The sequence below is a fragment of the Taudactylus pleione genome, unplaced genomic scaffold (assembly GCF_031769625.1).
Source record: "Taudactylus pleione unplaced genomic scaffold, aTauple2 ptg000436l, whole genome shotgun sequence".
In the NCBI taxonomy this organism is placed as follows: Eukaryota; Metazoa; Chordata; class Amphibia; order Anura; family Myobatrachidae; genus Taudactylus; species Taudactylus pleione.
The window spans coordinates 10,248,355-10,261,022 of NW_028284838.1; the positions used below are offsets into that span (position 1 = coordinate 10,248,355).

A 12,668-nucleotide genomic window follows, 5' to 3' on the forward strand; every position below is an offset into this window, starting at 1 on the left:
GCGCTCAGCGCTTGCGACCGGGTCTGAATCAGGCCCCGTGTTCTGTTTGAACCTCGACTAAAACAGCAGAAGTGAAACACTGTGTATCAATTTCTATTTAAATACAAGAAATTGCTACAAAAGTATTCTCACAACTGCACATTAAGTAGAACTAGCTGACTATTGGTTGAATGTAACATTTTATGGCAAAACCTTTAATAGGCATTCATATCCATCTGAAACAATTGATATTGATTTAAAAGTGGAGTTTCATGATTTATTACATGTTTTTGAGGTCTGATTAGGTTTTAATGATGATGTTTTTTTTAGAGTCTTATAGCTTATTACATGTGGTATACACTAATTGATTGAGGTATATGATTAATCATTGGATTATAATATTGCTGGCCGACATTTGATACACGTTGATTGAATATTCATGATTTTTTAGAGGTTATTAATTTGTTAATAAATCTATATTTAATTTAGCCGTTTTCAGCGCTTTTTCTCTATATTTTCTGCACAAAAAAGTGGCAGTGGTTCCGCACACAGGCGAGATGTTATAGAACGCACTGTTGCACAAGGAGTTGGTATTTGTCAGCACACAGGCTAGATGTTATGACGCTCTGTTGCACAAGGAGTTGCAACAGAGGATACAAGGATGGTGCCCTAGTGCGCATGCGCACGACGGAGGGAGCTCCGTCGTGCGCATGCGCGAGACCCGAATAGCGACGGCCAAGCCGTCGTTATGGGTCTCGCACCAAAGGGGGCGTGCTGTCGATGGTGAGTGACAGCATGCCCCCTTTGGTGGGCGTGCCGGGGGCGTGGCTGCCCAGATGGAGGCGTTCCCATGGGAACGCCTACCGTCTGGGGCCGGCCCCACTGACATCACTAGTGATGTCAGTGGGAGTACTTTTGGCTCTGATAGAGCCAAAAGCACACCTGGGCTTGCGGCAGCGAGACCCTACCGCAGGGTCTCGTCGCAAGCCCGATGGTCGCGATGATCTTGACCATCGCGACCATCTTTTTGGCCGCTCGCATAAGCTGTGGGTGGTCACCCACAGCTATGCGAGCGGCCAGGAGGCCGCTCCAATAACAGGGAGGAGGGCCCTGATTCAGAGCGAGCGCTCGTCAGAGCGTCCGGCTCTGAATCAGGCCCATTAACTCCACTGCTATTCATTTCACTAATGCCCAACTAATGACAGATTTCTGCTACTAACATATTGCATATTACTGATGACCATTTACGGCTTCATTCACATTGGGCTTAGGGACTAGACTCTTTACTAGGTTGTTACTTGGTTGTTACGAATACGTCACTGAGGAATTACTATTTGTATTTTGTGTTATTTTATGGATATTTTATGAGTGTTTCTAATTCATATAAAATTTGATTTGTATTATCAGTGTGTGTCAGTTTGATAGCGCTCCAATACTCTTCTTATGTTGATATTTTTTGAAGATCTACTTCTCATTTTTGTGGTAGCGATTGTCACCGCCATTACACGATTACAATATTGTTTTACACGTGAGTGGTATCTATTAGCGCCTTTTAGATATTTTGGATTGTAGGGACGGAGTGCTTGAAAAGGGCTTCAGAATCATCACAGTAGCTATAGACGTCCTCCCCCAATATTATCAGCAGTGGTCTTCCGTTGTTTCCATCTTTTAATCAGTCCCTGCATGCCAGAACTCAGGTATAGGTTTTTACCAATTAACAATTCCATGACCACAACCTACAGCAGTGGTTCTCTAAGTCAGTACTCAGTACCCAACACAAGTCACCCAGCAGGTGCACAGGTGTATGCGTTACTCACTGACACATTTTAAAAAATCCACAGGTGGAGCTAGTTATTTCACTTGTGATTCTGTGAAGAGACCTGGAAAACATGCACTGTTTAGGGTCCTGGGATCAGAGTTTGAGAACCTGTCAGCTACAGTAAAAGCAGTTTTACAATGTCAAGGATCTTTCCTTTCTGCGTCACTGCACCCAGAGTCCCCATGTGAGCTCGGAGTAGTCTCAAAACAATTTGCTCTCTCCTTTTCTTCCCTCTATACGCTGCATTCCTTAGCTAACTTTTTTCCTGGTCCCTTTCCTTTCTCTTCATTCATTCCCCTAACATTAGTCACAACATCTAAAGGCCGGCTCATACCCACTCTCTCAACTACTGGATATTGTGCCCGATACTCTCTGGCTGCCTCTACACAATCTTCAAACTCCACCTAAAACCTTGTGTACCCAGGCAAACTCTAGCTATATGGATTGGTAACAGTGTGTGTCTTTGGGCCTGATTCAGAGATGTATGTATTGCACAGCCGCAGGGAAGCGGGTGTGCAATACCGTACAATGAAAAGCTAATGCAGCAGGTGGTGTTTGGTGTAAATAGACACGAGCTGACCACATTGCAGATCCGAGTACTGCGTCCCAAGACGCAGCATCAGATCTTCTGCGAGACCATTGGCCATCTGGGTAGCTGTGAGGTTACTCAGCTTGCCCCTCGCAGCTCTATAGCAGAGGCCAGGAAGACTGCATAAGAAGATGCAGACCCTGGCCTCGGCACTCCCAGAAAATGGGGGAAACACACCTCAGTATTCCAGAATGGAGGCCGGCCCTCCCACTCCATGCCCCCAAATGGCTGCAGCTTGTCAAATCAGCGATCTCGCAGTAGAAGACCGGCGTACCGTATGTGCTGTACAGATCTGCGCATGTACTGATCTCCTATCATCGGAGTGGAATACTACTATTGTACAATTGTTTGCATACTATCATTGTTGTGTCCCAAGTGCTATGGGCCTGATTCAGAGGTGGACTCAAGTGATATTGGTGCTGCGTCTTTGGTGGCAGGGATCTGAGAAGGTATGCAAATGCTGGAGGTGCCATCTTTAGTAATGAGAGGACCGCCTCCAGCTTCTCAGATCTACTGCATGTGTCCAAAGAAGCAGTATGGGATCACCATCGGTGACATTGTGCAGCCCACTTGACATCTGAGTAACCCTAAGGTCACTCAGAATGTCCACCGCTACTAAGCTTCCGAGATCAGTCAGTCAATCTGCGTCGTAAAATGCAGTAGTTGGTTTCGATCCAGCTTGATAAAGGCCACTGCCGAAACGCGTTGCTGCTGCTCCTATCTACATGTCACCGCTGAGTTTAGCAACTGCGCTGTGTGCATATAAACAGAATAGCGATCCATAGTGAATCAGGCCTAGAGTTCACTATCCTAGAGCAGATGAAGGCACCTCCATCGCAGGACATCCCAGTCTGCTTTCACTACTACATGAAGTAGAGAAACATTATTTGCATCCCCAAAGCTCTCTGCAATTACAACATACATGATGATGAGGCTTCACCTATCAACTCACGATCATGAAGGATGGAAAAATGACCACAGTGAAAATACCAAATCGAAGGAAACAACCCATTCACAAGAGGAAAAGTCCCTTTAGGGAAGGCTGGCAGCCTTATTGTGCTGAAATTCTATTACTGCCACCCTGACCATTAAAATATTCTCACTTTATGTCAATACCTAAACTGAGCCACAAAGAGAACTGCACTTCATGCATTTATATCAGCTAGAGCTGTTAGGAAAGAGTTAGGAGACACATGGGGACAAAGGCAGAGAGAGCTGGATTAAGGGAGGGGGGGCACAGGGGGCCAGTAGCCCCAGTTGGAGCTGCTCCGCCCCATCCAATGAACGTCCGCAACTCTGCCACTCCAAAGTGCCGAAGCCAGACGCCCACTGCGATGTCTCATGATCATCCCCGGCTGAGTGAGCTCTCCTTCGTACCCTTCACCTCCTCGGAAACCTCTCCTCTTCTGTCACATGACGGCGGGCAGCGCTAGAGGCGTGACAGGGGAAAGAGACATAACATCATTGGGGCCCATTTATCATTGTATATTTACGGCTTAATCCCCGAAAACACCAGTTTTCGGGGGTTAACCACAAATATTATGTTTCCCCCAGATGTATCACAGAGGGACCGCAGCAGATATCTCCGATACCTGCTGCGGTCTCTCCATCCACGCCGGCTCCTGCATCCACCATAGGTTTCTATGGGGGATGAATGCTGCCAGATATACCATCTTCCGGAAGCATTGCAGAGATTGGCCCCGCAGCTACCACCATCTGGAGATTGCGGAAATACATTGTAGCCGTTGGGCTACACATCACAGATTCAGTCAGCAGAGGGTTGCCCCGGAACCCTGCCCGGAAATGGGCGCTGTGTCAGCGGGATCGTGCATGCGCAGCAGCCTCGGCAGCACTCCCACCAATGTAAATGCATTCTGCAACGCGATCTTGGGCGCGAATATTGCAAATGCAATTAATAATAAAAGGGCCCCCATGTCTCATGCCAAGAAGAGGGGTGGCAGAGAGCGGGCCAGGCAGCAAGAAGAAGCAAAAGAGCCCATCAAACACGCTGGCCAGCCTGAGCTCTGCCCCAAATTCAGATAGTACAGTATATAATACATAGTGTGTTCATGGCCAAGAGCAGGAGAGGATGGTGCCAGGGCTCTCTATTGCCCAGAGCACAATAACTACAGGTCTGGACCCAGCTCTGTCAGCCTCCGTAGCCAGCAATAGCTCTCCCAGAAGCAACGTGAAAACTGTTGCAGCGTTGCTGGGAGAGCTGGTGGCAGAGCCCGGAGGTGAGCAAAATTGGCCACCGCATTCCCCAAGAGAAGGCTATGGAGTCTACCCCCCTTAGAGTGCAGATGGAACCTGCACTGCTGCCGCCTCATAGAGGTTTGGGTGGTTGGGGGGTAAATGAGGGCTTAATCCAACCCTGTATGTCACAGTGATAGTTTCCTTGAACCGATGTTGCCCTAGACTCTAAACAGAACTGTTACAGATTATACACAAACCCCTCAGGAACAGAACAGGTTGCAAAATGCATAACTGCCTCACTTGTTTTATAAACGTATGACACATGCCACATCAAATACAGCGCATTCAGGTCCTCCTACACCTATTTCTCTGCCCGACATAATGGGCCTGATTGGAGTCACACACAATGCTGATGTTGGTGGAGTTTAATAACTTTTTGGTACTGCGCATGTGCGCAACAAACTCTAATAACTCTTACAGCACGTGTTGCACATTGTTTATGCACACAGGCGCTGTAGCCATTGAGACGCACGGTATCAGTTATATGGGTGTTCCTGGGCTGAGGCTCAACAGACGTATGGAGAGGAGCCATCTTATGGGAGTGTTGCGGGTGTGTCAGTGAAGTGTTTGCACACACAGGCGCTCAATAGTTCACTTTGGAGGCCACACTCAGATGGAAGAGCTGCCTCTGCCATAGGGCGCATGCAAGTTTTAATGGTGGAATTACAGCATGTATCGACACTGAAAGTGGGAGGCTCACACCTTAGGGCATGAGACTGAAGCATTCCGACATGGTGCACTACTGATCCCAGCAATCCCTGCCCGTCAAAGTGGCTGGAAGTGCTGGGGATTGTGGTACTACAAGTATCAGCATACACATGGCTGCCAGGGCATGCTGGCACTTGAACTACAACCTCCATCTACATTAGCCGTGAAGTACGTCACGTGCCGTGTGCTGGCTAGGTGGGTATATAAGGTGTGCGATAGGCCGTCTGCACACATCACTTGTTGCCGTCATTGGTAAAAGGTGCTATTTATCAGAGTTGCAAAAAGGGAGGATTATTGGCATTTCGGGCCAAGAGTGGCAGTATTTCTGAAACAATGCAGTTTGTGAACTGTTCCGCGTGCTGCTGTGGTAAAGGTGTATTGTGACTGGACAAATGGCATCATTGTGAATAACCGACTTGGAAACTGCGGAGCACCACTTACCATTAATGTGAGAGGTGAATGTTGGCTATGAAGGTACACGAGGGCCGATTGACACGCTACAATGAAGCAGCCCACGGTCAAAATGAACCTGGGGACCACCAGAGGTGTGTCTAAAACGGCAGTTCAGCTACCCCTGCTGCGTATGGGCAAATGAATGGTCACTGCAACAATGCTAACGAAGGTGTATTGGTGGACAAGGCTTCAATTTTCACGCCTGTATCGGAATTGGACCTCCGCTGATTGGCACTATCTGGGCCCACTCATCCATGTTGAAGGCACCCTCAACCGATTTGGTTATGAATCCATCCTTGCAGAGCACGTGCACCCATACATGCTGATTGTCTTTCCTGAGGCGGATGGGATCTTCCAGCAAGACAATGCAACATGTCACATGGCTATAAATGTCTTACAAGTACTTCCCTGGACCCTAATTCCCCGGACTTGAACCCAATTGAGTATCTGTGAGACCACCTCGATCAATGTGTTCGCTCTATGGATATTCCCCCAAGCACTCTCCAGCAGCTGTGGGATGCTCTGCAGTCAGCATGGCTCCACATACCTGTGCCAACCTACTAGCACCTTATTGAGTCACTCCCAGTCGTCTAGCTGCTGTCCGTGCTGCACACGGCGGTTACTCTGGCGATTAGCTGGTGGTCATAATAATGTGACTCGACTGTGTGTGTATTTGTAAACCAGATATCATAGTTTTTATTTTCTTCTAATTGATCCAATCCTCTTTGGTAGTTTTAAGCTGGGTACACATTAGACTATGTGTACCCAGCCAATCTATCGTGCGCGACGGACCCGGCGGGGGTGCCGGCATTGGCAAGTGCATACACACTTGCCGATGCTGGCAGCAACAGAGCGACTGAGGAGGGGTAGCGGGGGCAATGCAGCATAGCATCGCTAGAGACATCCTCAGATCTTTATGCATGTACAAAAGATCTGAGGATGCAATGGACGACCGCTGGGAGCGCACATCAGCATCGCGATAGTGGGTACACACTACACGATTTGAAAGGTTTGTCAGTCCGATGCGTCGGAATCGGCAAAATCGCTCAAGATATTGTGTAGTGTGTACCCACCTTTAGTGTGTTACAATATTGATTAAGTATATGTACTGTACGTATTACAAAAAACAGAAAAATACTAAGCTACAGGGAGTATTTTAGAAACAGAAGGTTAATGTAGGTCTTAGGGGTAAATTTACTAAAGTGAGAGTTTTTAGAAGTGGAGATGTTGCCCATAGCAACCAATCAGATTCTAGCTATTACCTTCTAGAAGATACAAGTTAAATATTAAGTAGAATCTGATTGGTTGTTAGGGGAAACATCTCCACTTCTAAAAACTCTCACTTTGGCAACTTACCCTTTAATATTGAAAAGGATGATTATTATTGAAATTAGATGCTTGTTACAGATATGATGTTTCAAAGTAAATTATCCAACAAAAGGGCCCCATTTAACAACGATACATAACCATGTATCCATCTCAGCCATGTCATCCTTTCAATATTTAACTAACAGTGGTAATCTAAGATTACAGCTGTTCGTCACTGTAATGCTCTCACCATCTTTAGATGGCGAGAGCATACGGTCCCCATTGCCGGCTTCAGCGAAGACATCCAGGCACTACTGGGTCCCGGCCTATTGAAACTGTCATGCACAGACTGACCATCGCGCATGTGCATGGCATAGAAGCCCATCGCTGGCAGCAATAGGCTGCCAGCAGCTGTGTCGAGGACTCAGACGACAAGGGGACGTCGCTGGACGTCAGCAATTCTGAATACCAATGGCGTATTCCTTTGTATCACTGTGATACCAAACGAAATATGCTGCTGGTGTTTAGGTTCGTTCTTAAATGGGGCCCAAAATATACCTGACTGTCACATCAGAGTTGTAAACTTCCTTTCACCGTTTGATTTATGATGAATTAGGTTTATGCATGGTCTGGTGGTACCTTGTTAAGCTGGCCACACATCTAAAGATTATCTGTCCAACCAGCCAACTAGTAGATTGGTTGGAATGAAAATCTGGTAAGGAATACAATCAGCAGCTTGCTCCCACACGCTGAAAAATGGACCAAAACTGTTGTATAAACAAATAGTTTAAATCAAACATTTAACAAACTTGTCTGACGACCATTTTCATCTGTTTTCTGGCATTTAGGAGTAAATTTCTGATCATCATTTACTCCCATTCCTTACCAGATTTTCATTCCAACCAATCAACAAGTTGGCTGGTTGGATGTAAGTTGTTCTAGTGTGTGGCCAGCTTTATACAGTAAATTCTGCCTTACTTTGGTGACTGCAATCATTGACGCACAATTAGAATATGGAAAACAGAATGCACACAGTCCCTTACCAGATAGGGTAAGATATGTCAACAGTAATACTATCATTCATCATGATGACATGGCCAAAATGTCGACAATTACCATGTCGACATTAATCATGTAGACAGTGGTAAAATGTTGACATATCATCCCTGGTGGCCCAGTAGTGAATTACGTGCTCAGGGCGGCAGCAGCAGCGTCTTCCTGGTAAGGTTGACATTTCATATGTTGACACTGTGAGCATGTGGTCATTTTGACAATGTCAACATCATAACTGTTGACATTGTGGTGTCAACATTGTGATTGTCAACTATGTCATTTTCAGCCTTTTGACTACATCCCATCAGCACCATCCCCCAGCTGCACCTTATTACTTTTCCATTACAGGACCTGGGCAAAGCTGCAGGAGAGAAAAGTGCCTACACACGCTGCAATCTAACTGCTTGGCACAACCATCAAAACATCACATCAGATCCAAAATGACAAATTGCTCAGACACAACTCCAATATATAAGCCAAACAATACCTCCCATATGTTCTTGTCAATCTGTGTCGAACGCTGAACCTACACACACAGCAATTAAGGTCATCTCTCAGGTATGACTAGCCCACACGCTGTACAATGTCTTCTTCATTTGGTCAAATGAACCAACCCAATGACCAATGTGCATGAGCAGCCTCGGTTGATAATTCACAGTGTGAATGGGCAGTATCGGTCAAAAAAACATTTTGCAGCCCTTTACTGAGAAGACTTAAATTCAAACACATTTCATCATAGGAAGCCCCGATGTGCCCTTACTAACTCATAATTCATTTAGGCCATAAATTAGGATAAACCGAGCTCAAGTAATGCCATCTTCAATTTTGCACAAAGTGTATGTGGGGATGTTTCCACCATGCGGTACTCACTATTTAAGCAAAGTAATTTAGATTCTCTTCATGGTCATTCATTTTACAACAGGCCACAAATGTAATATGTAAATACTTCTTTTTAAGTAGAAGCATATGCCATACAATGTTTCATTATAAAAAATAAATAAAAAGAAAATAAAACAAGTTGCAGGAGGATTGTATTGGTGCACAATTTTTAGCAACCACAATTCAAATATCGTAACAGATAACATTGGCTAAATATGTTGATAAATACCTGCAAGACAAGGGGTAATAAGATTTTCAGAAGCTCATCAGCAAGTGGATGGACTTTTTCTAAAACATCCAGCATCCATGTTAAGTATTCATGTCTTTCTAACAAACCTTCCTGGAAAAACATCAGTACAATACACAAATATACAGTATTAAACTCAAAATAGATAATGGGTACAAACTCATCCAATAATCTGCACTGCCCCCAAGTGGTTATTTTATATATTACATGAACAGTTTCCACTTCAAAATTTCAAGATTCCCTGGGGGCCTATTTATCACAATCCGCATCTTAGATGTTGGATGGGATGTAATAAATTTGCCCAAAATTGTAATGTGATATTCCAATACATCACAAGGATGTATCGAATATCGCATGCAGGGACAGAGCTTGCAAGAAAGTTCTGTCCCTGCGAAACCTGTTCGTACACTTTTCAGGGTATTGTGACCATGCATGCGCCACTGGTTGCCCCATGGCAGGGAAGGCTGAGTTAGAGTAGGTGAGATGGGCAGACCCTGCTTAACACCATCTCCAGGTGGCATTGTTATCGCAGGGTTCCCTCATGGTATTTAACCATTTATTTTAGTACATTTGAAACAGATTGCATTTCTCATTACAAGTACAGTGTGGGAAACGCAGTCTGCTTACTAAAAGAATGCAAACTAAAGGGCTTGGAGTAGATTTTTAGGAAAACTGTTCCAAAAGCCCTTTAACACATTTAAGTGACACTAAAATAATGTGAAAACGCCTGTTTTCACATCATTTTAGTAATAATCATATAGATAAATAAGGCCCCTGGTCTCTAACTGGTTTTGTAGTGATAAAAATTTCCTGGAAATTCAATGAAAATGCTGCAGTGTATAATATATCTATATATCTCCATCAAAAAAGCTAGCAAAAAGGTCAATTTTACTGATTTTAAGGCATTTCAAGAATCATATTTCCCTGTAATCAGGATATAAACATAAACCCTATTCCTAAACATGGTAAAATTTTCATGTAAATGAGAAAAAAGAGTGTATGTGGAAGCAACAATTCTACAAAATACAACAAAAATGTGGAGTTTTACAAGTGCACTTGTGATCTCAAGCAGCTAGTTGTTGTGCTATTGCACATATTTATATAGGTAAGCATATTGCTCAGTAATGCTGGGCATACACAGCCAGAAAAAATGTCTGTCAGACCGACAGACATTTTATCTGGCCGGCTGCCAGCCGCAGATGTCGCCGGCATACACTGTGAGAGAAATCTCACAGTGTATAGCCCGACATACGCGCTCCGCCCCCGGGGGAGGAGACATTTCCCTGTTCCTTCCGTAGGAAGGAACACAGGAAATGTCTGTCTGTCGGCCGCGCTGGGCATACACTGCCCGATGCGGCCGACAGTTACCGGGTAAATATTGCATCGGACGGGCATGCTGGACAATCCTGCATGCCCGACCGAGCAATATTTAACCCTCGGTCGCCCGCACACACGCTACAATTATCGGGGCGATCCGCCGATATCAGGCGGATCGCCCCGATAATTGTAGCGTGTATGGCCAGCTTAAGATGGTGTCAATTGCATAGTTTCAAAAATGTTGCTATTTCTGTTGGATGTTGCTGGGAAAATATATTTTTTATTATTATCGTCGTCATCAGTTATTTATATAGCGCACACATATTCCACAGCACTGTACAGAGAATACTTTGTCAAACAGAGTTAAGTAAGAATACTAAGCAATATGAACTACTAGGATTTCATGTCACCCACCTGGAACATGTAAAATGCTAATTTCTCATTGTATTTCCAGTACTTGAAAGCCTGATCCACATCTTGTGTCACAACTGCTGGACTAATGCACTGGCTGGAATTTGAGTGGTAAAAATCAGCAATCTTCACCAGCTGTTCTCGGAGATACCTTGTTAATATTTGCGTCCATTCTACAAAGGGATTTAAAAAACAGTATTAGAACTTTCAAATATGAACATTAAAAGATTATCTGTGCATACATTTTGTAAGTTTGACCAATATTCTCTTTGACCTTAAAGCCTCAGGGACCATATTCATCAAACGATAAATGGCCAGGTAACCATGCGGTCCGGTAGGACCACCCGATATTCAGCAAACTCCGAAAATTTAAAGTTTTCGGAGTTTGCTTCATAGAAAAACATAGAATTTGACGGCAGATAAGAACCACTTGGTCCATCTAGTCTGCCCCATTTTTAAACATATTGTTACCTCAACCCTTATTGATCCTTACTTCTTCTGAAGGATATCCTTATTTCTATCCCATGCATGTTTAAATTGCTCTACTGTCTTAGCCTCTACCACCTCTGATGGGAGGCTATCCCACTTGTCCACTACCCTTTCTGTGAAGTAATTAATGGTTCCTCAAATTTCCCATGAACCTACCACCCTCCAGTTTCAAAACATGTCCTCTTGTACTAAAACTTCTTTCTTTGAATAATGTCTCCTTCCTTTACCTTGTTAAAACCCTTAATATATTTGAATGTTTCTATCATGTCCCCCCTTTCCCTTCTCTGCTCCAAACTATACAGCGCCTTGCAAAAGTATTCACCCCCTCCTTTGCATTTTTCATGTTTTGTTGCCTCAACCTGTAATTAAAATGGATTGTATGTAGGTGTGCATCATTTCATTCCCAGAACATGCCTACAACTGTGAAGTTTTTTTTGTTTTTTTTTTATATTGTGAATCAAACAACATTTAGGACAACATAACAGAAAGCTTCAGCGTGCATAACTATTCACCTCCCCAAAGTCAGTACTTTGTCGAGCCACCTTTCGCGGCAACTACGGCTGCAAGTCGCTTTGGATAAGTCTCTATGAGGTTGCCACATCTTGCCCTGGGATTTTTGCCCATTCCTCAAGGCAAAACTGCTCCAGCTCCTTCATGTTGGATGGTTTCCGCTTGTGAACAGCAATCTTCAAGTCTGACCACAGATTCTCAATTGGATTGAGATCTGGGCTTTGACTAGGCCATTCCAACACAATTAAATGTTTCCCCTTAAACCACTCGAGTGTTGCTTTAGCAGTATGCTTCGGGTCATTGTCCTGCTGGAAGGTGAACCTCTGTCCCAGTCTCAAATCACAGGCAGACTGAAACAGGTTTTGCTCAAGAATATCCCTGTATTTAGCACCATCCATCTTTCCCTCGACTCGAATCAGTTTCCCAGTCCCTGTTGCTGAAAAACATCCCCACAGCATGATGCTGCCACCACGTTTCACTGTGGGGATGGTGTTCTTGGGGTGATGGGAGGTGTTGGGTGCCGCTATAACGCTTCCCGCTTCGCCTCTTTACCGAGGCGAAGCAGGAAGCACTACCGATGAGATGTATAAACATCTCATCGGCCGGAGAGGGGGAGCGTTAACTCCCCCCTCCGGCGCTACCCGCTAGAG

At 44.7% G+C, this 12,668-nt stretch overlaps 1 protein-coding gene across 1 annotated transcript in view; it reads right to left on the bottom strand.

Annotated features, from left to right (window-relative positions):
* Nucleotides 1-12,668, bottom strand: part of MED12L (mediator complex subunit 12L) — a 709,720-nt gene that overhangs the window by 636,727 nt on the left and 60,325 nt on the right. Inside the window, exons 5-6 of the mRNA XM_088447707.1 lie at nt 11,023-11,192; nt 9,274-9,384 (exon numbers count right to left, since the gene is read on the bottom strand). Coding sequence (XP_088303833.1) covers nt 9,274-9,384; nt 11,023-11,192 — 281 coding nt within the window. The remainder of the gene's footprint in view (nt 1-9,273; nt 9,385-11,022; nt 11,193-12,668) is intronic.